The 26,493-nt window shown below is 42.2% G+C and overlaps 1 protein-coding gene and 1 long non-coding RNA gene across 3 annotated transcripts; both read left to right on the top strand.

The window, feature by feature from the left end:
- The first annotated feature begins 1,999 nt into the window (after positions 1–1,999).
- MAPK14 (mitogen-activated protein kinase 14) lies at positions 2,000–25,796 on the top strand. Of its 2 annotated transcripts, none has more exons than XM_079327183.1 (12): positions 2,000–2,594; positions 9,079–9,208; positions 11,272–11,330; positions 11,680–11,791; positions 12,301–12,330; positions 12,744–12,791; positions 13,216–13,330; positions 14,276–14,347; positions 21,624–21,703; positions 22,195–22,273; positions 22,533–22,706; positions 23,426–25,796. In XM_079327183.1, exons 1-12 carry the CDS (start codon positions 2,479–2,481, stop codon positions 23,491–23,493), a joined length of 1,083 nt encoding a protein of 360 aa, XP_079183309.1. In that variant the 5' UTR covers positions 2,000–2,478; the 3' UTR covers positions 23,494–25,796. The 2 variants fall into 2 exon arrangements, with proteins under 2 accessions (XP_079183309.1, XP_079183308.1); XM_079327182.1 differs by lacking the exon at positions 21,624–21,703 and adding an exon at positions 19,582–19,661 and having other exon boundaries at positions 2,016–2,594.
- On the top strand, positions 14,354–18,521 carry LOC306812529. The gene is made up of 2 exons (XR_013776871.1): positions 14,354–16,066; positions 16,224–18,521. It is a non-coding gene; the product is annotated as an uncharacterized lncRNA (long non-coding RNA).
- Positions 25,797–26,493: the final 697 nt, after the last annotated feature.

The raw sequence follows: 26,493 nt of genomic DNA, 5'->3' as shown, positions 1-26,493 counted from the left end.
AGAAATAAAAGAGATTTTCTTATTAAACATTGAGTGCAATGATAAAGTTTCCAATAATATTAGCAAATCTCCCTTTGAATTCTGGGCAAAATGTATTTTATTGCATCAGGTGCTTTTGGGTGGACAGACTCCTAACTCTACACCACATGTCATAATCATACACAATTCAACCCTTACCATCAAGTGTTTTTGTTTCTGTGACTCCAGAATTTCATCCAATCTCCTTCCTGCATTTTTTAAGATAAAAAGAGCAATGGTGGAACAGAAGGCTTTTGCACAATATACAGGATCTCATATTACAGAAAGTAACCTTGTTGACAAGTCTTCACAGCTACTGAAAACAAAAAAACACAACAGCGACTCAAACTACAGCTGCGTTTGCTGCATTTATCACCAGGAAATCCCTTTACAGCAGTGCAAGTTGGACAAGACCCACAGTTTTAGGCTTCAGTACCACACATGGCCAAGCTGATGAAGGAGCTGGTTATCCAGAAAGGGAAGATTGCCCCCCCTGTTTTCCTTTCCCCTGTGGTCCTGTCCCTTTTGGCAGCAGCAGGATGATAGATTAGCTCACCACACCTTGCAAAACCTCACCCAGTGGCTCAGTCTCCAGTCTCCAACCCTGTCACGGTCTCAAAACAACAGCTGAAGTTTCAGTACACACTGAAACAAAGCCCAAATAAATGATGAATAAGAGATTCTGTGTTTACTTTCACAGCAGGACTTAGCAGAGCAGACAAAGCCAGAAGAACTGAGAGTCAAGACTAGATCCAAGAAGAGATTCAGAAAGAAAACTGCGATATTCATAGTCAAACCAAACTAAAACAAAGAAACAAAACCATGACCACTGAGACCTGTTTCTTCTGATTTCACAGCAGGGACAGCATTTATTGCCTTGCACACATGCACATGCCCCAGTCATTCCAACCACAGAGACAGCGAGGTGTGTCTGACACCCTTGAGCACAATCAAGGCAAAGCCACACAATAAAACTAAGAGGAAGAAAAAGAGTTTGCGAGTTAAAGGTATAAGGAACGCTAACACACCAAGAAGTTGCTACTTTATAGGTGCAAGAGGTAACTTTTAAGTGTTTACTCCTGTGGGCTTCAATGACTTATAGCACCATAAGACAGGGTGCCACTTTGTGTAGAGAAAAAAAGTGTTTTGATATGGGAAGCCAAATGTTTTAAAAGTAAGCTTCCATAGCCCATTCTGAATCTTACACTATCTTGCTAATTCACCTTTCTAAAGCTTGAGATCAAAAGCTAAGCGGACTTCAACACAAATCCCTAACATTTATTATTTGCTGCGATATTTTGTACTCGCTACCTGGTGGAGACACCATGGCTTCCACTCCAAAATTCGCTTAACCTGCTGCACTTTATGACCGGAGACTTCATGCATGTACTTGAAAACAAACACATCTGTATCGCTGGTATTGGAAAGGACTGAGAAGCAGCTTATTCTCAAAAAACCACTGGGAAATCTGTGCAGTGCGAGTTTAGCTCTCTCCAGCACTCCCGGCAGGGAACAAAATATCCTTGAGGAGTTCACAAGAACAATTCACAGCAGCTCGCACTAGGGCTGAGATACACCCTGGCAGGCAGTTACTCACCCTGCGCTGCCCTAGCTACGCTTTCTTATCTATTTCCCTTTTATTTTTACTTTTAGAGCAGCCCAAGGAGAAGCCAGGCTCGCTGAGGGGAAGGCGGGAGGCGCTCGGCCCGGCCGCCCTCAGCGCCGCTCTCGCGAGACCGCGCGGCGCGGGCTCCATATTGGGGCATCAGCGCCCCGGGCCCGGAGCTCTCGCGAGCGCGGCCCTGAGGAGCCCCGAGGAGCTGCGGGGCTGTGCGGGCAGCGGGCTCCGCGTCTGCGGGACACCGGCGGTGCCCGGGGCTGTGCGGGGTGAACGGGGCCAGCTCTCGGGTGCGCCGCCCCGGCTGTCCCGCGAGGGGCGGAGGCGGCGGCTGCGGTGTCGCCTGCGCCGTCCCACCTGCGGCGGGAGCGTGTCCCCGCCCCGCACGCCGGCGCTCCCGCCTCGCTCGCCGCTGGCCGCACGACCGCCGGCCGCGTCTCACGGGGTCATCCCGCCCCTCGCGGCACAGCCCGGGGAGGGACAGAGGGAGGGAGAGCGGCGGGGGAAGGCGGTGACAGGGCCGCGCTCGGCCTCGCCCCCCGTGCCTGTGGGAGGGGGGCAGCGGCGGCGCGGGGCGGGGCGTGAGGGGCCGGCGGCGGCAGCGGGGGCGTCGCTGCTGCGGGGCTGCCCCCGCCCGGAGCGCTGAGGGGAGGGAGCGAAAGAAGGAAGGAAGGAAGGAAGGAAGGAAGAAGTCGCTGCTGCTGCTGTTGCTGCTGCCGCAGCTGCCGCTGCAGGAGGAGGAGGAGAAGGAGAAGGAGGTAGTGGCGGCGGCGGTGCTGTTGCAGCCGCGGGCAGAGCCTCCCCCTCCCGCCGGGCCGGGCGGGGCGGGCTCCGCAACCGAGATGTCTCAGGAGCGGCCCAAGTTCTACCGGCAGGAGCTGAACAAGACGGTGTGGGAGGTGCCCGAGCGCTACCAGAACCTCTCCCCGGTCGGCTCCGGGGCCTACGGCTCCGTCTGGTGAGTGCGGGGAGGGGACGGGGCTGTGCGGGGGAGGTCGCCTTAGGTCGCTGCCCCGCCCCGCGGGGCTCCGTGCAGGGTGGGCACCGCGGGGTCCTGTCCCCCAGCTCTTCACCAGCCTCCTGCAAGAGACATTTTCCCTCCCGGCTTTACGCGCGGTGCTGCCGGGAAGCCGCAGGCTCGTCTTTGGAATGCGTCGGGGATTGCACCACATGGCAGGTGGCTCTGAAACATTTTTGCAGGGGAAGATAATAATGTGTCCTTCCCGAGCCCCCCCCGCCCTGAATGAGCTCATATGGATATATTTCTGTGCCGTTTCTTGCAGTCTGTAGGTGGGGAGTGCAGAGGGATGGAGCCTGGTAAACCCCCCCCATAGCCGGCTTTGCAGAGCTGAGCGCTTGGCACCTCTTGTCCCAGTTTCTTTCTGGACCTGAAGGATAGATTGCATTTGAGGCAATTGTATTTTAATCTGGAAATTGTTGATAGACGGGAAGTAGGGAGAATACTGTGAGGGCTGTTTTTCTGTCACTGACTTGTTATAGTGGATTTACAAGCAGCAACATTTTCTTGGCAATAATAGATGAACGCAGGAAGACTCGTTTTATTGCACTTGAATTACTGCAGCATGTGCTCCCTGGGAGAGTAAAGTCCTGCTATGAGACCTGCAGAAATACAAGGAGCTTGAAAAGTTTGGTTTTTAATGCTTACAGAGCAGGAACAAAGCAGGCTGCATGTGTGAGATACAATACATCCTTAATTTGTAGCTTCTCTGCTGAAGTGCAGTGGATCATTAAACATAAATAGAGCTGCATACTTTGCTTAAGCTTAAAGACAAGGTAGTGTTTGAATCAGTTTGACTCTAGACTTTGGCACTCATTTAGTAAAGTGTTCACAGATTACTGCCTCCTTTGATTAAATAATTCTTCCACATGAGTGTTCTAGTTTTTATTCTGTGTCCTTTGGTTCTGTCGAAGTGTGAGCAGAATTTTGAGGTGTGGATGCATAATTACAAAGCTGCATTGCTGTTGTGTTTGAGCAGGCATGCATATGTTTTTATTAATGTAGTATGCAAATTTACATTATGGATATCAATTTTATCATAAGAAGAGACACATGCTGCATTCTGCTAGTAAAGAAAATAAATTGTTTTGCATGTGCTACAGTTTTAATGAAATACTCAGCTGTTCTTAACCTGTTATAAAATTGTTGGCAAGTTGAGCTTAAATAACATGCATTTTTGAAAATGCTGTGATTGAAGTGTGCAGAGGCTTGCATTTCATAAAAGTAAACCAGGCTGATCAATTTTGTAGCAAGAATAACCAGTATTCTTGCTGAGGTGTGGTTGTGGGCTTTTTTTTTTTTTTTAATATAATTACAGAATGGTTTTGATTGGAAGAATAGACAGGTTTCTTTTGGTGAAAGAAGGACCTTGTTGACACAGCTGATAAATACCCCTGTAAGTGTCACAGAGTTATGCAACTCCTGAAATGTAATGGGAATTTGCTCAGTGCTTTGTCCTTTGTATTTTAAGGTTGATCCTACATCATATACCCCACTCCTATTTTCTTTTCCCCCTCCCTGCAATCTCCACTGTACGTGTAATACTTGCAAAGTTTGTTTTCAACCAATAACTGAGGAGTTTGCATCGTGAATTTCCTGTTTTGCCGTGTCAAAACTTTGGAAGATTGTGCAACTTTGTTCAGACCCAGTGAAACAGTTTTGTATTGGAGACAATTTCAGACATGTGGCACAGAATCGTTTTACAGTCCATGTTAATGACTTCCTCTATGTTCTTCTAAAAATAGTTTTCAGCAAAGATATAGTGATATGGAAAGTATGTCAGAATTGAAAAATGCAAGAAAACAACAGAAACCTTTGCATATTGATGGAAGTTTATTAAGCTACAAGTGGTGATGCATATTATTTAGGGTATTCCTGCAAAGACTTGTTCTGCTCTCTGTCCCTTTAGAGATTTTTTTTTTTTCTCTCCAGTCAAAAGCTGCTTTGTTTCATTTGGAGTATCCCTGTTGGGATAATACATGGTGGTGTTTTAACAATCCTTAAAATAGTAAATATATTTTCATATATATTCACTGCATCATTATATTAAAGTATAATCAAATGCTCTGTTGTTTAAGTTGTGAAAACGAGGAATCTCCAGAAAGTGGGGAGGAAAATGAATAAAAAAGAAAGCATTAAGCTGCCAGATGAGTCACTTAAACTATGGAGCTGTTGCAGGCTGCTTTGAATGTGCTGTGAGTGTGGCTTGGAACTCCCTGATACACAAACCTGACTTGTGGAGTCATGGATGGAGGGAGAGGCATTTCTGCAGGCAGCCTGAGACACCTGCCTGAAGTGAGAGGAAATACTGCAGTGCTGCAAGGATGAGGTTCAAATGGCCAGCTCAGGTAGTTTTCAGGATCCATTTTTTAAAAAACTGCAAGTGTTTTGGAGATACAAATTTCCAAAAATTTGAGAAAAATCTATCTAAGTCATGTAACAATTGTCATGGCATCTGTTGTATGAGATGCTGTTTCATTAATTCTTGCAACATTTTATGTTTTTATACAACACAGTTTCTTGCATGCTTTTGTAACCAGGTCTGCATTGGAAAAAAAAAAGGGATCCTGATAGATCCATTTTGTAATATTTCACCTAAGGAGGAGAGGGGCCTAGACAATGCAACATCTTGCAGTGGGAAGTTGCTGAACTGGGATGGGATTGATTGGTGACTCACTTCACTTGGAGGATTGCTTCATTTCTTGTGTGTGCTGGAGGGAAGTCTCAACTCCTGGCATCAGTTCAGCCAGCTCTGAGCTAAGCAAAATGGTGTTTTCACAATTTTTGCCATCAATTTCTAAAAGGCTGTGAAGCACGTTACTTAATTGTTATATTTTTGCAGCTGTTCTTTCTTGTATTGATGCCTTTGTAAAATAAGGGGCTTGGTTTAATTGCTTTGCAATCTGTATTGCCTTAATTTGGAAAGGATTGAACAGCCAAGACCTATTCTTCCTCAAAATCTTGCATGAGATTTTTTTTTTAGCTTTTTTTTTTTTAATAGACTGTCAGGTGATACAGCTTTCCAAAACCTGTTATTTCTTCCCATTGCAACCCACAGTTGTACTGAGTCTGAATTTCTTGAATACTGAGAATTCCCAGAGAAACATTCTAGATTTAAAAAAATTTAAAACATGAGGCTACAGAGGCAATGAAATAACCCTAAATATCACTTTTGTAGAAACAATTCCTTTGTGATTTTTTTTTTTCTAATCCCTTCTCAAAGTGTGCAAGTGCCTCCAGATCCTGTGTGTGCTCCGAGGGACAGGTGCCTGCTCCTGCAGTGAGGTGTGGCAGATCTGTGAGCAGTGATAGGAACAGAGCTGTAAAACTGAGTGGGATGAAGCAGGCACACAGGAAGGATTGGCAGAAGATGTGTGAGGAAGGGGGAGTTGAGTAGGAGAAGGGCAGGCACAGAAAAGCTGTGAGCAGAGCTCTGAAAGTGCTGGCAACCACTTGGGGCTGCAGGGAAACTTGGTCTATTAATAACAGAAATTAGTGAGAGCACATCTGTCCTATAGGGAGATTTTTATTGCAGCTTTTTTAGAAGCTAAATCTAGCACAGGAGAATGACATTTGATTTTATGTGTTGGGAGGGTGATGACTAAAGTGCAGGTACAGAAGTGACTGCAGTCAATAATAAACTGTCAGGTACTAATTGTGTTTTTCTGTCTGATTAGGAGTGCAGAAATTAACTTCAGAGTTAAGGAGGTTCAGTTAGCTTGGGTATTGACAGAGGCACTAACAATAAGCAGCATATATTTAGCAAAATAACCTTTGCACAAAAATCAACATTCTGATTATCTAACATATAAATAAATAGTGCTCATAACTAACTTTGTGCATACTGTAGTTCCTCAGACTGCTTCAAATGTTACTGTCAGTGGATAGGTCCTCTAAAATAATTGTTTTCTTCTACCTCCTGTGTTCTGGATTCAATTCAGGTTAGATCAGAATTGTAATTTTAGCTCGCTTAGGCTGAGGTGGATGCAATTCATTTGTCATAGCACAGTGCTATGTAAGAGGTTAAAAAAAAGTGTGATAAATTCTAAATTTGTGCTGATCTTGTTTTAAAAGGGATTTAAAACTGTGGATCATGCAATTTTTCTCCTAATTGGGCTTCTTTAGCTGAAATATGATCAGTGTAATGCAGCTGTTTTAAGTCTGTGATGAAAGGCAGCTTAGTGTTCTTTAAAATGTTCTCCAGCTGACAGCTGTTCTGGAGCTCTGCAGGAACCATTAGCCAGTTATCTGGATTGGCAAAAAATTACTCAGCATGATTTTATCTGTGAGGAAATAATCTTTAGGCCTCAAATATGACCAAACTTTGTGTTCTGACTTTAAGTCAGATTGTGAATATGCTGTTATACAGAATTTTCTTTCCTAGGTTTGTGCATGGTGCTGTTTAACCAATTCTGCTGACTGCAATTGTTGTACAGCTGCTACAACAGCACAGTGGCTTGATATGACCCCCAAAAAATGTAATATAAAAACAAAAACTGAAATTTAATTTCATTTGAGTCCTGCAATAACTTATATCTGGTGCCTCTGAAATCTCAAAATCTTGGGAATCAAAAGAGAAATTTGATTGTGGAACTGTGAAGGTCTGAGATGCAGGGGATCCCCTTCTTTGTAAGGTGAGAATTACTGGTATTTGCTACATTTTATACCTGAAATGTTTGGAAACTGGTGAAGATCCATGACTAATTTATATCAGCATGTGCTGAATGATGATGACTACTCTTATTTTTGGTCTAAGTCCTAGAAAACACCTTATTGCAGCAAAATGCTGCCATGTAATTTCAGGCTGAACTAGAAATATTTGTATACTGCAAGATGGTGAATTTAACCTGAGGCCAAAAAAAAAACTTGAATTCTAAATTTCATGAGGTGTTTCCACTTAAATATTGATGTTTTTCTTCCTAGTGATGTCTGAAAACTTGAGAATTTGAAATCAACATTAAAAAATGAGTGCTTGATGTCTTCTTTTATGTGCCAGCTAAAGCAGAAAGGATAACTTGCATGTGGAATTAGTTGCTAATGGGTGTTTTTTGATGTAGCTTGAGGAATTCAGCTCTGGCAGGTTGCTGCTCCTGTGACCTGCTGTCCTCATGTGTATTTTCCAGTGAGCTCTTTCCACTCTGTGGATGCCCTTTATAGAAAGGGAGATGCTCTTCTTCCACTGTGCACAGAGGGATTTTCCATTCCCTGCCATGAAGGGGGAAGGGTCACTGCTCACAGAAGGGTGCTGCTGGTGTCTTTTCTATTTCTCATAAACCTCATTTACCAAATTCCTTGGAAACTAGGCAAATTTGAGATAAGGAGTCTTTTTGCAGGTTAATTCTTGGTGGTTGCTTTAAAAGTAAATGACAGCTGCATTGATTTCAAATCGTTGCTTTGCTGGGGTGGGTGTTGTGGTTTGCATATGGAATTGTGGGTTTATTCCAGGACTGCTCTTGGGATTGGTTTTGAGCTTTGTTGGTTAAGCTTTATATTTCACACTTTCCCTTTTTAAATATGCAGCATTCCTTTTTGCTTGATGTTTATCAAGAACTAGTGCATATTCAATTTTAAATGGAATCAGGAATTCACCTGAATCATAAATAGAGCAGGAAAATCAACCAGTATTGTCCTTGTATGACTCTTTACATTCCATACTTTCCCCATATTTGCTGTCTTGAGTTGGGTGTTGATTTCACATCCTGTCTTTCTCCTCCTCCTTCCTTTTGTACAGACCAGAGCTTTATAAGTTACATAAGGAATTACTTAAAATATAATTTTACTGTACTATATATATATATAAATGTATTTAGTTACTGAATAGGATTAAATAAGTCCTTATGGACTCTTCAGAAAAAATACTATTTATATGTACAAGGTTTCTGCTAAAGGGACAAGTTTTGGTACTGCTGTGTATCATTTATTCACATGCACTTTTGTACAGAACTTGGTGATTGGATGGAATTTACCAAAGAAATTTATGATTAACAACAGTCATAACTGATTTTATTAAGCACAAGGACTGGATTGTTGTATGGATTTAAACCATGAAAATAATATTTTGAGCATAGCATTTTGTGATCAAGTTTAGGAATAGTGATAATATTTACAAGTACTCTTCTCTCCAGAGTTTTAGTGCATAATTATGTTTAAGAGCACTTCAGACAGCAAAGCCATAAACATTTCTCTTTTGATCTACAAAATTTCCCTTTACTGTGTGGACAAGACTCATCTTTTAAACATTTTCTGCAGAAACCAAGACTTGTGTAAATACATGTAGATTTTGGATGGCATGCAGGTTACAGACCAGGACACCTAGAAACCATTTCCACTGGAGAAATAATATAACCTTTAACTGAGTGTCTAGATAAGCTTTGAATGCATTCATTTAACATTTTTTTGTTGATTTGGTTGCTGTGTGCTGCAGCTCTGCCTTTGACACCAAGACTGGGCTGCGTGTGGCGGTGAAGAAACTGTCGCGACCCTTCCAGTCCATCATCCACGCCAAGAGGACCTACAGGGAGCTGAGGCTGCTCAAGCACATGAAACACGAAAATGTGAGTGAAATCCTTCCCTCAGATTGCACTGAGCATCCAGCAGGATTGCTTTTAAATACCTTGGTGCATATGGTTTTATTCCTAATGTTCAACTTGCAGTAGTCCAAGGTATTAGAGTTTATCTGTGATTCATGAAGTAAACAAAACTGCTTGGTTTCTACTGATGTAGGATATCAAAACCAAACCCTACAAAAACACCACAATAACCAATTTTGTATTTAAAAAAATCTTAATATTTTCTAGAATAATCTCAGAATTGCTATCTAGCAAGTTCATAAGGATTTGGGTCACAGATGGTCACATTCTCCTGGTTACTTGTAGTAAACTGCAATTTTTGTTATGTTAAGCATTTATTTAAAGAAAGAAAATCCCAAGGTTTGTTTTTAGCCTTAATATTTTTTTTTTTTTTTGCCTGTGTCAGAAAGTTATGAAGCAGAGACATTCATTAGATTCCTGTGGGTAAAATAGGGAGGAAAAAAGGGGTGGTGATGAAGGGGTGGAAATGAGATGGCTATTCATACACTTAATCATCAACAAGGAAACAAACCAGAATGTGGCAAATGTTCTGTTGAACTGTTTTTTGATAAAGCTTCCATTTGGTATAGAAGACAATTGCCTGACCAGCCTCTTCTGTGTGTGACTTTAACATGCCAACATATTTATACTGCATGGTGTTTGGAGCAAGTTCTGTGTGCATTGGGGCAAAAATTCTCATAACCAGCTCTTGGTAGAGCTGTCAGAACATCAAGAAGAAAGGAAGGCTCTTGATTTCTTTTGTCATAGCAAACTCTAGATTGGCAGAAGGGAAATACTCTGGACATGAGCTGAGCAAAGCCAGGAGGGTTACCTAACACAAAAAGCCAGGCAGCATAGTCTGATTGTAAGGATCTCCTTGGTTGGTCTGTTCAAAGTTCTGCTGTGGCAGGAGTGGTTGTGTGCTGTGGTTTCAGCAGCTGCTATCCCATAAATCATCTTGATGCTTTCAGTGTGGCTCACATCCCTGCACCTTGTGATGCACGTGTGTATAACTGGCAGTAATTCTTCCTGTGTGATACCATTGCCTCAGCACTAGAGGTAACTTCTGATCCTGCTCAATATCCATAGGAGTATCAAATGCTCTGGGTTGGAAGGGTCCTGCCCATGGCAGGGGTACTTGCCACTGGACCAGGTTGCTCCCAGTCCATCCAGCCTGGCTTTGGACACTTCAAGGGATGAGAAGCCACAGCTTCTCTGGGAATCCATTCCAGAGCCTCCCCACCCTCACAGGGGAGAGTTTAATCCTAATATCTGATGTGAATCTACCCTATTGTGACATGCCCTTGTAAAAAAACCCAGTAGTACTCAGGAGTTTCTTTCTGGACCTTTTCTCATACCTGAGATATTCTTCAAACAGGAAAGCTTTGATTTATCTATTGCCATACACACAAAAAAACTAGTAAAGTTAAACAATGAAAATCAGTTTGTGACTACAACTGTTGGAGATTCATCAATATTTTTTGAATAGCATTGCAATTTAAGATTAAAGAATGAAAGGAAGTTTAGTAATTTTTACAGATATATATATATATATATATATATATATATATATATGATCAGTTCATCATTGCTTCATTTATCTGTGGGAAGTGTATTTAGGTTGTGATTTAAAAATCCTGCAGATGCAGAGATGATCAGAGCTGCTTCAGGCAGGCATATTAGTGCCACTGACTTGACTGTTCAGATCTCAATTTTGAACAAAAACCCATTTGGTTTTAGGTGGCACAAAACATGCCAGCAAATGTGGAAGGTGTGGTGGTTTGAGGGACTTGGACATCAGGTGTTTTTTATATCCTTTATCTAGTTCATGATGATTTGAGCAAGTAAATGGAGCTGCAGAGTTCTCACGTGTGTCTGCCTCAGGTTTTCAAGTTCCTTGTTAACTTGCATAAAGCACAATACTGAACAGATGGAAATGAAACATCTCCTGGAATAAATACTTCAGTGCCATGAAGGATCTTAGTAACTGTATCATAGTATGCTATAAATATATTTCACAGCTTTTCTCTTCACTGTTTTCTGTTTAGGTGATTGGCTTGTTGGACGTGTTCACCCCTGCCAAATCACTAGAAGAATTCAATGATGTGTAGGTAACTTCTCTGAAGATTGCAACAAAATGTCTTTTGTATCTCCTTATACCTCCCAGGTTATGACAGAAATATTTGTCTCTAGTTAGTCTGCTATCCCTGATAATCCTGAATTCCAGCACAAAGTTAAAGTGAATCCTAAGCTATTGGACTTGTGAGAATTGTTTACTGCCCATTACTGTTGGAATCACTTTATTAATTTGCATTATTTAAAGTGTCACCATCTATGTTTCATTGAACAATGTGCTTTGGGACAGTCAGCTCTGCTCCTGGAGATTTATAGGGAATTTTTATCCTAATCCTATTCAAGAGATTGCTTCATTGCCCAGGTGTTTGCTTGGTTCCCAGGTACTTGGTGACACATCTCATGGGAGCAGACCTGAACAACATTGTGAAATGCCAGAAGCTCACTGATGACCACGTGCAGTTCCTCATTTACCAGATCCTTCGGGGCCTGAAGGTGAGTGCTCCTGTCCTGCCTGATGGGGACAGCTCACCATGGGGTGGAGGCTCCTGCTGAGTGCTTCAGAGATTCAATGAGTGCATAGAGGGGCTTCTGTAACTTCCCTAAAGTATTGTAGAATAACATTTTATTATTGTTCTTTCACTTCTGCCTCTCTGGAGCTCTGCATCACTGAGGTTACCTATAATTTTTTGTGTTCCTATGGGCAGAGTCTGGAAAATGATGAACTGTGATGCACTCTGGTCTTCTCTAGCTGTGAATTTTCCATTTCTTCAGTTTTTTGTTTACATGTGTTGTTCCACTGAGGTGACAGCACTCCTGGGTGTTCCTAAGAGGAGGCAAACTGGAACACCCACCTGGAACCCACAGACACACAGCTGGTTCCTTCTGCAGCCAGACTGGAGCATCTCAGTTGTGTGGGCTGGGGTAGGGCAGTATTTTCTAGGGAAGAGATGAGGAGGTGGCTGCTTGGACTGTTACATAAATTTTGTCATCTTATTTTACAGTACATCCATTCAGCTGACATAATACACAGGGTGAGTATTCATTCTAAGATTATTTCCTGTAGTGAAACAATATCTTTAAAAAATGGAGATAGACTTCTGCAATGTTCCACCAAGAGAAAAAAGAGAAAATTTTCTAAGAATTATTTTGGTTAAGTAGTAAGAAGATTGAACAGGGGAAGTGGTTATCAAGGTCCATAATTTTCCATTGTGAAATAGCTTTTCTCTTAAATAGAAATATGCAGCACCAGTGTTGTATTTTTGGTTATATGTGGCACATCTGAGAACCACAGGAGAGATTTCTGACTCTGATAAAATAATTTATCCCAAGTTAGTATTTGCACTCAATTACAATCTGTATTTTCATCTCCATTTACAATTTTATCTATTTCAGACTTGTGAAACAACACATATTCCACTGTTAATGCTGATGTTTAATTTTTTAGGATTTAAAACCTAGTAACCTAGCTGTTAATGAAGACTGTGAGCTAAAGGTAATGTAATTAAAAAATCTGATTTGTTTGACTGAGATTTCAATGAATGTCCCTTGCAACTTAAGTGTCAAAACAATTCCTTTTGAAAATACTTTCATAGAAAAAGCAATCAAGTGCTTCCTAGCTGTAGAGTTGTAAGGATGTGGTTTCTGTGTGTTTTTAGTGAATCATCATGAAAGTGCAGAGTTAACAGCTCTGCTTTGTGTTTACTTGTTTTGGAGACAAGATACCCAGACATAATTCTGATTGTCAAGTCCTACGCTGTTCTAGCCTAGTGTCTTTTCACTAGGTTGTGAAATTTTGGTTTCATAATGTGTTTTTGCAGCTCTCCCACTTTTCCTGTCCCCAGTTGAGTGCTTGCCTGGCTGTTTGTGCTGGGTGGCTGGCACTGGTGCCCTGCAGTGCTTGGTCTCTGTGTTTGCAGATCCTGGATTTCGGGCTGGCCCGGCACACGGATGATGAGATGACTGGGTATGTGGCCACCAGGTGGTACAGGGCTCCTGAGATCATGCTGAACTGGATGCACTACAACCAGACAGGTAATGCCTTCAGCCAGCACAACAATTCTGTCATTTGTCAAGTTTCGGAATTGTTAGGGGAAAAAAAAAAGGGATTTTCCTTCTATGTGCTTCCCTTTCATCTGATTGCATAAGTTACTCTTGGTGATTATGCTTCAGAGTTGGTGTTTGAACCACAGACTGTCAGATGGAAGTTAAGAATCATTGAGACAGAATTCACCAGGATTCTTTAAATTTGAACCTTTGCAACTGCAATCAGCAAAATATTGTCAGCAATTATCCCTTGCTTTTCATGGCAGAGTGGTTTTTAAATTAAGTGACTGGAATGTGTCTGGTTGAGGAGAAGGTCTGAGCTATGGTGTGAAGAAATGATAAAAAGTAGATAAATCATCCTTTCCTGTCCTGTTAGCCACTTCACAGGTTTATCATCCTCATAGTTGCCTGTGTCTTTCCTGCAATACTTGCAGATCAGTCTCAGAGAAGAAAATCAAAGTCTGAGAGTAGTTTTTGTACAGGAGAGCACCCAAGAAAATGATGTGCCACCCCAATTTCACATATCAGTACCTTGTGGATTTTTTCCCCCCTCTTGCCACAAGTATGGGCTTGTCTTTAATCTTCAGTGAAATATTGGGTAGCATTTAGGTAAGTAAAGCCACATGCAAATCCATTCCTCACAGTCCTCTTGGACAGGTTTATTCCTCTTGGATGATTTAGATACCTCCCCAGCTCTTTGGTGTTCAGGTCATGTTTTAATCTGGAAGAAAGAGTTGCCTGCTCTTGAATTCTGTTATTTGTTCAAGTTTTAGATGACACAGAACAGTGCCAGTGTATTGCAGTGTATTTCACATTGCTTCAGGGCCATGAGGCTGCTTAAGGATGGGGTTGTTTGCAGTGGTTGGATGGGATGGTTCTGCTCAGGCTGTATTTTGATGCATCATGCTTTGTTTTCTGTTTTATTTTGCTCAGTTGATATTTGGTCAGTGGGATGCATTATGGCTGAGCTGTTGACTGGAAGAACATTGTTCCCTGGCACAGACCGTATCCTTTAGAAGTAATTTCTTTTTTTGAAATTAGATCTTCATTTTCACATAATTGACAAGGAAATAAGTTCTGGGTTTAGTTATGGATTTCTGCTTGTTTGCTTTTAAATTAATGGCTTCTTTTACTCACAGTTCAAGGAGGTGAGTTCTTGATTTTACTGCACATCTGTTCCTCTTTATTGTCTATTGTCATCACTAGTTTTACATGCTGTTTGTTTCTGTTACTTTCCTTTAAGTTTATTTAAATTTATTAGTTGAGTTTTTAGCTAACATTTGCATGGATGTTTGCCAAGAATCCTCTCATGCTTCAGGTTTTTTGCAAATGTGATTCCCTTCTGGCCTCTCTTCTTTTTATCCTGGCTGTGAAAGCAGTGGCTTTGCAGATTCTTTAGTGCCAAGGTTCTCATTAAAATTGCTCTGAAATGTTTAGGTTCCATTTCCATGCTTGACTGCAGACAGACTGTGAACTTCTTTCACAGTTTGCTTGTACTGGTGTGAAAAATCAACCTTAAATAAGATCTTTCCAAAATACTTTTTTGCCTCATCCAAGTGGACTGGGTAGGACACTTTGGCAAATTTGAGAGGACTTTGTGAGCTTTGGTCATATTTTCCCCAGGAAATTGGAAGTGAGACTTGATGCAAATTGTTGCACTTAAGATTTTTGCTCAGCCACACAAGATTGGGGTGTAATTTACTACTGGCAAGATTTTTCATTGCCTAGAAATTGGGATTTAATTTGCCAGAGAAAACTACATTGCCCACCTTTTACCCAAATTTATTATTTCAACCACAGTTTGTTCATTTTAATAACTTTTGTTAATGTCTTAGTATTAATGTCAGTTAATTCAAGTATGTTAGCACTTGATGAAAGGAAAGCTGGTGTTTAAAATTCTGTGTAATTTACCTTCAGAAAACATCTGGGTTCCAAAACTCCCTCCTGAGGAGAAGCTTTCATTCCAGCTTTCACAGTGCCACCTCCCTTTTCAGTGAAATTTAACTTTATCCTCTCCTCTCTTTCTGCTTGACTCCATCTCATAATTTCTCTCCAGATTTTTTGGATTTGTTGTACTGTACTGTGTAGTCATCTCTGCTGTATTTTTCTGTTATCAGAGACAGAAACTGAATTAAACAAAAGCTGGTATATTTTTATCTGTGATTCAGCATGTGTAGGTTGGTTTGAAAAGATTTTTTTCTTTTCTTCTTTTAAGAAAAACTGAGATACCAAGAATTGTTCATTCAAACAAAGCAAAAGCTGTTGCCATTATTTGACCCTAGCAACAGTGACACTTCAGATTGTAAAGAACTTGATGCTTGCAACTAAAATATTTATAATAGGATTTGTAATGTGTGAGAAATGCTGCATGATTCTGATTTATTTTGTGGCTTTTATGAATTGAACAAAATGGTGATTCTTTTAAGTCTGAGAAGTTTTTTCTCCAACTCTATTCTTAGCTGTAAATTAAAGCCACTGATATTTGCAATGCAAAATGAAGTTTACTTCATTTAATTTGTTTGCTTTATCATAATAAGGTACTTGACTAATTTATGTCTCCCAGCAGATGCTTGTGATGATTTACCTTAAATACTCAATTTCTTTTGCAAATGGCAGTGATGCTTTTTAATTAAATGCTCTTTCTGTTCTGAGTTGCTTAGATTTAAAAATCCTTTCCTATCTTAACAAAACTTTGTAGAACTGTAATTCTTCCAGTCCCTCTGTGTGGTTTCTCACTTTGTGCTTTTTGAACATGAGGTTAAAACTAAAAGGGGAGCAGGGTTGGTTCTGAATCTTGTTTGTGCATGGGTTGGAAGGAGCCAGGCTGGCAGTTTTCACTCCAATTTTGTCACTCTAAAGGCAGCAAGCAGAATTAAGTCAGTTCTAGTTTCTTCCTGTCTTGCAATGCTCTTTGAAATCTTCATATGTGTATTATTATCTTAGGAGAGAGTTGAAGGGATTTTCTAGGTTTAGATCCTGTTGGGTAGTTCTGGGCTCTTAATAATTTCATTGTACCCACATTTGCAGAGGCCCTTGTTCCTCCTGTAGTGTCACTGTACAATTGCTGACTTACTGACTTTGGAATTAATATTGGCATGAATAATTCAAGGTATGTTTGCCTTGTCTCCAGTAGCCAAATCCACTGCAGTTCTAGAAAATTCCCTGTGCAGTTGGAGGCAATGTGTTGCTGAAAACTGCTCCATTTTCACAGCTAAAAATTTGAAGTAGTTCTTGCATTTTGGTCTCAAGATGTCAATTTTCTGGACTGTGTAGCCAGAATTAGAGTGACAGGATATGTAATGGCCTCTCAGGATTGTCACCCCTGTTCAGGTGGTTCTTGTTTGAAGTGTTGGTCCTGTGCTGATATTTACAGTCCATCACATTTCTTTGCACAGCCTGGGGATGCACCTGTTCAGTGCAGGTAAGCTGTGAGTTCATTTCATCAGGTAAGCAATAAAGCTGGACTCTGAAGTTGTGATTTTCAATGCTGTCTGTGATGATTATGCCTGTGATAAATGAATGTTGAGTTTAAACTTCTGTATCCACAGAGATTCTAAACACAGCTGTCATTGACTTAAAGCAAAAATTGAGATACTCTTAGAAAAATAGACTGTGGTTAATTTGGGCTTAGCTCTGCAGAATTGCTGAAATACTTCTAATTTACAACTGAATGTAAGATAATTGAATTATTGCTATTATAATTATGGGTAGAAGCATTTGGATGAAAGATGGATTTCTAATACTGGTAAAATCTCTGCAAGGAGGTGGAGAATGGGATCAAAATTCTGGGAAAGAAGACAGAGACCAAAAAAGGAGGTGATGAAAATCAGAATCCTTCAGGCACTGGACTCTGATCCTTGTGGGTCCCTTCTAAATCAACATATTCTGTGCATGGGAGGCTTAGCTGAGCCTTTCTTGTTGGTATTGTTGTATCTGTCACATATATTGAATTTTTATAGCTCTTGCAATGTGAATGATTCATACAAGTAACTAGGAAAGTTGACTTTGTTTGAATATTTGACTTGCATCAAATCATATAAAGTAAAAATAAGAATACCTAGATTTTTCTTGTACTAATTTAGCTTTTTCTGTATGTTTTAAGTTTACTGTGTTCCCTTAAACTCTGAAGAGTGTTTTTATTACTATTTTTATTCAGTATTATGAAACTTCCATGATAACTAACCAGCCTGAAATTACATATTCTTCTGATACACCTTATTCTTGCTTGTGGTGGCAACTAAAACAACTTGGAACTTTGCTTTGCCTGGATAATTTCTTACAATCTTGTGAGATTTGGAGGTGATAGCAGGTTATTTTCTGAGTTTTAGAATCCCTCATCAGTCCTTGGAAGTACCTTGAAGATGGCACTTGGGGTTTGCATGCTCTGCTTTCCTTCTCCATGCACATGTGGTGTTTTTCTTCTGCTTTGTATTTACTAAATCTCTTTCCTGTCTTTAATTGCTTGTGGCTCATTTCTCTAGGATGTGATGGGCCCTGTAGTTAAAGAATGCTCAGTTCAGCAGGTTACAGATGGCAGGCCTAAAACCAGAAGCAGGATTGGGTTTTGGCAGTGCTAGTTCCATATTCTGTATTTTTTTCTTGTTTATCTGGGAAGTATCTTCCACTGGCAAACAGGGCAGCAATATTGTTGGTACACCAGTGCACAGGCTCTTAAATGCCTTTAAATCACTTTAATATTTAACTGAGCTGTGGCATGGTAGCACTCTAAAATTTGCACTTCAACTGCTGCTTGCACAAGAATAAGTGGAAGAAGTAAGGACTGTTTTAAATAGCTCTGAAGAAAATCTAATTTAAATGAGCCAGTTGTGGTTAGTGGAGTGCCCTTTGCTAATTCTCCTACAGCAGTGGATTTTCTGATCTCATTTTAAGCATTGACTGTTCAGTTAGCAATTCAGCTGTGCTAAATCTAACTAGGTATTTGATTTACTCTTAGATTTTGAGTGATTTGAATAGGCAGAAGATTGCCAAGTAACTTTACAAGTGAAAAATTAATTCAGCTGTTCTGACAAAGTGCTAATTCCAGGGCTCTTAATTAATTTGATAGATAAAATTTTAGACCAAAGTTTACCTCAAAAGATAAAGGTTTTAGCAAAGCACTGATGATCTCCATACAGAGTTTGCCAGTATTACAGGAATTCTGGGTTTTCCAGGGGTTTTTTTAAGAGTTTTTGTAGTTCTTGTAGCACTTGAATTAAAAGATACTCTCAGAAGGAGCTGCAGCTGTTATCTTAGGCCATCAGGAAGTCATTGGTCCCAGAAAACAGGATTGTCTAAAAAAAATTGTGTAGCTACTTTGGTATAATTTTAAAGGCAAATATAAACATTACAGACACTGAAATCCCTGTGGAGGATAATTCAGGGAAGAAGGGAGGTTATGCATGGTGGTTTTAAAAAGGATGCTTTGTGTGTCCTTAGTGTCTGGAGATTTAGACATGAAAGTGTCTTTGCTGGATTTGCCCCCTCAGTTGTGTGTTTTGCCACTCAGGCCTTGTTGGGGGGCACAGCTCAGGCTGGCACATGCCCTGGGAGGGGCTCTGTTCCTGCTAAAACATTTCCATCTGCAGTGTTCCCCCCTGAGAGCTTTCCACAGAAGTGTCAAACCTGAGCCCCTGCTGAGTTTCTGCTGCTGCAGGGATGTGCAGGTGCTCTGATCCCTGCCCTGCTGGTGCCCAGGAGGTGCCAGGGCAGGACCCTGTGCCAGCTGCCCTGGCTGGGCAGGGTGTGCCCTTGGGGAAGTGCTGCTGCAGGGAATGAGCAGGGTCCAATCATTTCCTCACCTTCTGAGAAGTGGCTGAGTGAGCTTGGAAGGTGTTCACAAAAAGCCTTGACTTTCTTAATGAGTGCCTACCCTTTCCAGCCTTCTGCTTTACTTCAGCTGTCACTAATGCAACCTAATCCTGCTAACTGCAGCTTGGTGTGGGGCTGAGGGGGTGAAGGGAGCATGGAAATTCAGCCTTTGCCAGTGGGGCAAAAGATTTCTGCTCCAAAACAGTTCAGGATGCAGTGCCCAATTCAATGCATGACAAGATGTTCAATCTGTCTGATACAGAGGGAGCTCAGTTATATTCAGTTGTAAACAGGAGGAATGAATATGGTTTGCCTAAAATAGCTTTTCAGTCAAGGCCTTGGCAGGAATTAATTTTCAACATTACTAGGGTGATATGTTGCACTTTTCATTTTGATTTCTCCCAGCATTTTCCTTTATGGTCCATCATTAGATATTGATCAGTTGAAGCTCATTTTGAGACTCGTTGGAACCCCAGGGCCTGAGCTTTTGAAGAAAATCTCCTCAGAGTCTGTGAGTTTACACTTTGATTGTAATATCTGCCCTTTCAGAAGTCCCAAGTTTGTGTTGTTCTCCTGTAGTCCATCTGTAGAATGTGTTGGGATTTATTTTCTGTCATTTTTCTTCCTTTGTAATTCTTTGCTCTTGGATGGCTTTAAGTTCTTATGCTTTGTGTATCTGATCTTTATTCCTCTTACCTTTGCCTATGGTATGATTTCATCCTTTCATATTCTCATTTTATTGCTTCGTGACTTTTCTCTCAGTTTGTGGGTTTGTGCTCTATTGTGTGATCAGGTGTTACTGGGGAAGTATTTTTCACAGCTAAGAGCTTGAGGCTTGTCTCAGTTATTATTCCTCCAGATTGCATACCCAGAGATCTTTCTAAATAGGAGCAGGTGTGTTATCCTCTAAACACACACAGTCCCTTCTGTAGTGTGATTAATTTCTGAAACACTGCTGCCATATCTTTGTTTTTGTAGCAGAAAATGCCTTTTAGGTGCCTTTCTGCAGCAGCTGCTCCAGGGCACACAGCAGAGTCTGCTCTGCACTTGAGCTCTGTGGGATGTGCTGGACAGGACCCTTTCACCAGGGGAGCAGCAAAAAGTCTCCTCCTGTTTGAGAGGGTGATCTCTATTTTCAGCCACCTTAATTGTGAATTTGTACAAAGACAGTGTGAAATGGCTTTTAATCCTACCTGTTCCTGAAGGTGAATAAATCAGAGCCAGGGATTAGCAGGTGAATGCACAGTGAGGTCACTGCTGTTGGTGAGGTGCAGCAGAGGATCAGAGCTGTGCAAAGTGCTGAGAAGATTATGCTGTGCTGCAACTTAATGTCCTTTTAACAGTGACTGTAAATACAAATGTGAGATTAGCCTTGAATAGCACCTGCTGAAGGCATGTGCAGTGCAAATTGGGATAAATTGGTCAACTTGCTGAATATCCCAGCAATGTATAAAGCCCTGGGATGTTCCACCTTTGGAGAGATCAGAGCTGAATAACCCAGATTGATTTGGGTGCCCTGTGAACTGACCTTAAGGCTACTCTGGTGTTTGAAGTACAGGGGATTAGCAAGAGACATAAGATGGAAGGTTGACTAAATTAAGCAGAAGATTAATTTGTGTGTGTAAGTTGAAGTGGTTCTTTTTTTAAACATTATTGCACAATAAAAATAATTGCTCTTATCCAGGTCTGAAACAAGTCTGTTTAAAAAAAGCAGTAAAACACTGTTTCTACTTTTTATTTTTCCATTGTATGGGAAAAGCAAAACTCTTAAGTGTTTGATGGTTTTGCGTGTGTCACTATAACAAATTCTGGTTTTCTGCTGCATTACTTTACTTACTCTCACTTTCCCTGTTCACTGATAGCTGCTAACTCTGTTTTATGCAGTGCTAATGTTTTGCTAATCTTGCATTTAATGCTTTCTGTCACCCAGCCCAGTCAAAGGGCACTCAAAGCTGTTCAGAAGGTGTCAGCTGTGAGCCAGTTTCACTTTGCACCACAAGAAACTTTGCACTTTCTATGAAAGAAAAAAAAAAAAAAAAAAAAAGCTGGTAACCAGTGCAGAGGGTACAGTTTTTGTTTCTGCTTTCATTTTTGTTCATTTTCCTGAAGCTGTCTATAGCTGCACAGCACAGGGAAAATGTGAAGTAGCCTCAGCCAAAGGAAATATCTACTCTGATGGCTTAAAACTGCTGGGAAATGTGAACACAACCTTGTTGGAGTGTAATGCTACTTCTACTGGACAGAAATACTTTCTGTACTGGCAGTTACCCACCGAGCAGTGATTCTCCATTGCTTTAAGTGTTCACTCGTGTAATTGCTGAACATTTCACAGGTAGTTGAAAAAATTAGTGGACCCTGCCTGTATGGCTTTTGCCTTGTGGTTTGCAGAAGAGATGCTTTTTGTATGCGACTGTTTTGTGTTTGAAATGGTTTTTGCACTGATTTTAACAAAGCCCTTGACGAGGCACTTAAGATATTAACCAGCTTCAGCAGATCATGCGTCTGACGGGAACGCCCCCTGCATATCTCATTAACAGGATGCCCAGCCACGAGGTGAGATCTGAGCACAGCAGGGGGGTCTGCAGGGCAGGGCTTCTCTCAGAGTGTTCACCACTTCTGGGAGTTAAATGCTTGCATGTGGCATGGGGTGGGCAACTAACTACCTGCTCTTCTGCAAGGTTTTTGTACTAAATGAGGATGTGAGAGCTGGACAGTGCTCAACCACAGGTGTGTGAGGCTGGGGAGAGCCTGGCTGTGAGCTGCTTTTGCATTGTGTGCTGTGTTGTGCAGCTCAGCAAGGGACAGCAGGGAGTCGGCTCTTCCTGCACCTCTCTGCTTTCCAGTCTTACTTTGCATAAGTAATGTCAGCTCTTCCTCTGTCTTGAGTGCCTTAGTTGGGGCAGGGTAATGCTGATGTGCTTAGTAAGTGTCAGAATAAGCAAGGAGACAGACCATAATAACCAGTGCTTCAGGATGGTTGAAAAGTACTTGCTCTTGCTGGCTGGATATTGGCTGATACTTGAACAGAGCATTTATTTCCACAGGCAAGAAACTACATCCAGTCTTTGTCTTACATGCCGAAAATGAACTTTGAAAACGTGTTTATTGGTGCCAATCCCCTGGGTAAGAGCTGTTCATTGAATTTTCCTGAGAATGAAGCCAGCTTGTCCTGGGACACAGAGATTGCCAGGAGTGGTGCAGAGCAGGGTTGTGTTTGTGAAGGACGCGTGGGCCACGAGCGTGAGGGGAAGAAACTGCTGGATAATGAGTGGATCCTGAGAAACTACAGATCCCTCATCTGTGCTGGGCTTTTAGAAGCTTTACATTCAGGAGTAGAGTGGCAGAGCTGATGTGAGCAATGCTGTGTGTGGTGCTGTTGCAGCTGTGGACCTGCTGGAGAAGATGCTGGTGCTGGACACGGACAAGCGCATCACGGCGGCCGAGGCGCTGGCACACGCCTACTTCGCCCAGTACCACGACCCCGACGACGAGCCCGTGGCTGACCCCTATGACCAGTCCTTTGAAAGCAGAGAGCTTGAGATTGAGGAATGGAAGAGTGAGTCTGGGGGAGGGGAGTCACTCAGCTTCTCTGATGGTTGTAGAATTGTGGGATATCCTGAGTTGGAAGGGACGCGCTGCAGTCATGGAGTTCAGCTCTGGCCCCAGAATCTCACCCTGTGCATCACTGAGAGGGGTGTCCAAACTTCCCTGGGGAGCCTGGGCAGTGCCCAGCACCCTCTGGGGGAGGAATCTTTCCTGAAATCCAACCCAGCCCTCCTGACACAGCTCCAGCCACTCCCTTGGTCCTGTCACTGTCACAGAGAGCAGAGATTGGAGCTGCCCCTCTCAGACCTTGATGAGTCTCCCCTCAGTCTTCTCCTCTCCATCCCATGAGCTGAGGTTCACTTAAGCCATGGTTAGAGGCACAGAAGAAAATGATAAAAATGTGGGTATGCTGTAGATCCTGTTACACTGAGTGAATCTACCACATGCTGTGTGCATATTTAGCATAGTCCCTGGTAACTCATTACTATTAGGAGCACACAAACATATCTTTGTTTTCAAACTTACATCTCCTTAATGCTCTGGAAGTATCTTCTATTGTCTGTGTTGGTCTCTGACAGTGGTGTGACTTCTATGTCTTAATTAACCAATACTTTTTGTTTTAAATAGTGTTAGAACATTTGAGATTGTGGCAGGTTTTCTTGCATGAAGGTGTGTCTGGTAGTGCTGTCATAGTCCTGCTGCTAAGTTTCTGTCCCACTTCTCCCCCAGGCCTGACTTATGATGAAGTAATCAGCTTTGTGCCACCCCCGCTTGACCAAGAGGAGATGGAGTCCTGAGAAACTGCTCTCTTGTGTTTGTCCCACTCACTGTGAAGGGAAGGCCTTTTCATGGGGACTCTCCAATTATCGTTCAAGTGCCTCATCACAACAATATTCTCCTTAGTGGAGGGGTTTTGTGTGTGTTGAACTGGGGAGGGAGGGGGGAGGGAAGGAAGCTGAGTCTATGTAAACATGCTGCATGCTCTTGTATTCTGTGTACAGCCTGGGGCAAGCCTCTGGAGACCTGTTCTGACTGCACTTAGTTCTTCCAGAGCAGCAGTGCACCACCAGTCTGCACTGCTGGGGTGAGGTGGGGAAGGTGACAGGTAAAGGTTTGGTTGCAATCATTGCCATTTATCAATTCTCCTACAACTGAGTAACCTCAAAAAGAATGCAAGGTGGTTTTTAGGCTTAGGGAGTCCTCTGTTTTCTTCAGGACTGAAGGTGGGGTTGAGGGATGTCCTTGTTCAATGCCAGGTGTCTGATTTACATCAAATCTTCCTGGTGCAGCAGAGTGTTGAGGCCTTCCAGTGTCTGATTCTTGGAACATGAAAAGATGTTGTTTGAAACTGTAAATATGTTTGTGCCTTAAATGAATGGGAGAGAGGGGAGAGGAAATCTGGGGTGGAAATCTGACCCATTGTTCTTGAGGGTGAAGGCTCCCAGGTAGCCAGGCATGAACTCATTGTAATTGGGAAGTAACTTTGAGGCAACAACTTCAACCCCTGGACTGGGTATTCCTCTGTTTTTCCCTTTCCTCCTCCTCTTGTTCTGAGGCTTCTCAGCATTATCTCCCAGGAGCCAGAGGTTGGGGAAGATCCTTGCTAGCCACACATTTGTGTATTCTGTTCCCTCCAAGGTGGTGTGTTTTTGCATGTTGTAGCTGTATGTGCATGTAGAGCTGCTTGATTTTTGTCCTTTCTTTTTGGGGATGGCACTGGGGGCAGTTGAACCATCAGTGAAGTGTTTACTGAGTACCTCAGGCAGTGCCATAAAATCACAGCACCCTTCCTCCTGTGCTGCAGCTCCTTGTGAAATACCTGCCATCCTAGAGGCTTCAACAGGGAAGGATGTCATGTCCAACAACAGAGAAACATGCACCTCTTTCTTTGTTCTGACCTCCCTGCAGAGGAGGAGAGCTTGGGCTGAAAGGTTTCTTGGGAGATCAAATGTAAAAAATGTTCTTTAAAGAAATGACTATAGTGTCTTGTGCCAGAACTTAAGTTATTTCCTGAAAAGATTTTTTTTTTCAAAGTATTGGAACCCAAAGCAAAGAAATAAGCATGCATAAACACACAATCACCCTTTCACTGTCTATATCTTTAAATGCAAATATTTATATACATAAAACTAACATTTACTAGAAGGTTTTTTTATCCTCTCACATAAGAGCTTCTTGGCTATTTCTTAGCAGGTTGATCTCTGCCCGAGGAAACATGAGAAGGGAGTATGTTTGAATACAAACATGGTTCAAATATTTTGTATTTTCCAGGACTCTGCATGAGCAAAGTGCCCAGAGTAAGAGACTGGCAGGAGGGAGGTTTCTCAGCATGTTTGTGTGCTCCATCTGTGGCTGGGGAGCTCAGGAGCCCAATTTTAGAGCTTCTGGAGGAAACATTTTCAGACTTTAATTTGTTGCAGGCATCCTGTGTGGGCAGTGTCCCCGTGTATGTGAGGAGAAAGGCTTTTGCAGTATTTTGTATTCTTGTTACCTGTGGGGCAGAGAGTGTTTTTGTAGTGTTTTGCCCCATGTTTGAAGAGGCAGCACAAAGGGATGGGATGTGGATGACAAAGCCATTGATTCTTCCCAGAGATTTCTTCAGGCCAAACACTCAATAAAGGTCTGGGCTGAGATGAAGAGAGCAGCTCTGTTGTGCTCTAGGATAAAACTCTCCACAGCCCAACAAAATCAAGACAAAAAAACCCTCCCTTTTCTGCTGGGCCAGCAGTCTGAGTATTCAAATGAAAATGTAGATAGACTATGTAAACCTACAGCAAGATTATTTTTATCAGCCATTTTATGTGTAGATGCTCCAGTGTGATTTCATGCAGAAATATTGCTCAAGATTTTTAAAAACTCTCGGTGTTTGTGTGTGTGTGTGTGTCTGTGTGTGTGAGTGGGAATGGTTCATTGGAGTCTGTCCTCTGAGGGAGCCCTGGGGCACAAACTCCTGCTCTGCTCAGCTGCCTGGGCAGGACACTGCACCCAAAAGCAGAGATCTGCTATTTTGTTTCTATCCATGGATTTTGCTGTAATTGGTAATGCCAGATAAGATGTCACAATACCACTGGTTAAAAATAAAATCTATTTTTCAGATTTACTGCACTGCTGGTACTTGAAAAGCTCTTGCACTCAGGTGTTGAGTTGTGGCCTGGTGTGAATTTCTCTGCTGTGCTGGCTGGGAGGGGACCAGGCCTGACTCTGCTGCCTTGGGGCTTCTTGTCTGTGTGTCCCAGTGAATTCTTTGCTACAAAAATAACTCGAGTTAGACCCTGAGTACTGGACACAGAACCTTCCCCCTCTCCCCCAAGCTTTTATTTTCTGTTTAGTGCAGGGCAGCACTGACTCAGCACTAGCAGAGCAGAGTCCTGCTGCTTCCCTGCACCTGGGACCCTCCCAGTAGGACTGGGTTGTGGTTTTTTGCTATTTAAAAGTGATTTCTATTTTCCTCTTCAGCTGTCATCTAGTTGGTGGTGGAAGGTTCACCACAGTGAAGCTTTTCCAGCTTCTCTTGTGCATCAGTGTCACTCCCTGTTCTTCACACACAACCCACAATCACTGAGGTTCCAGGCCCTGCTGAACCAAGGGAGGTGGTGCTGATCCCAACCAGGCAGCTGCTCCCCATTTCCACAGCAGCTGATCTGAGGAAAGATAAAGAACAGCTCCATGAGGGGGGAAAAGCCTAAACAAGACCAGTCCTTTAGCTTTCTGGGAGAAAAAAAAAAAAAATCAAACAATCCCCAGAACCCAAGACTTACAATTCCAGAAGGTGCTGTTACAATATATCCTGATCAGCA

The sequence above is a fragment of the Erithacus rubecula genome (genome assembly GCF_903797595.1).
Source record: "Erithacus rubecula genome assembly, chromosome: 26".
Classification (NCBI taxonomy): domain Eukaryota; kingdom Metazoa; phylum Chordata; class Aves; order Passeriformes; family Muscicapidae; genus Erithacus; species Erithacus rubecula.
The sequence above is the reverse complement of the archived record's forward strand: the minus strand, read 5'-3'. Positions and strand labels throughout refer to the sequence as shown.

Bases quoted from the DNA above. Each gene is read 5' to 3' on its own strand.
- MAPK14 (XM_079327183.1), top strand. From the start codon at position 2,479: ATGTCTCAGGAGCGGCCCAAGTTCTACCGGCAGGAGCTGAACAAGACG. The intron at 12,331-12,743 runs GTGAGTATTCAT...TTAATTTTTTAG, and splicing joins CAGCTGACATAATACACAGG to GATTTAAAACCTAGTAACCT. The intron at 22,707-23,425 runs GTGAGTCTGGGG...CTTCTCCCCCAG, and splicing joins TGAGATTGAGGAATGGAAGA to GCCTGACTTATGATGAAGTA.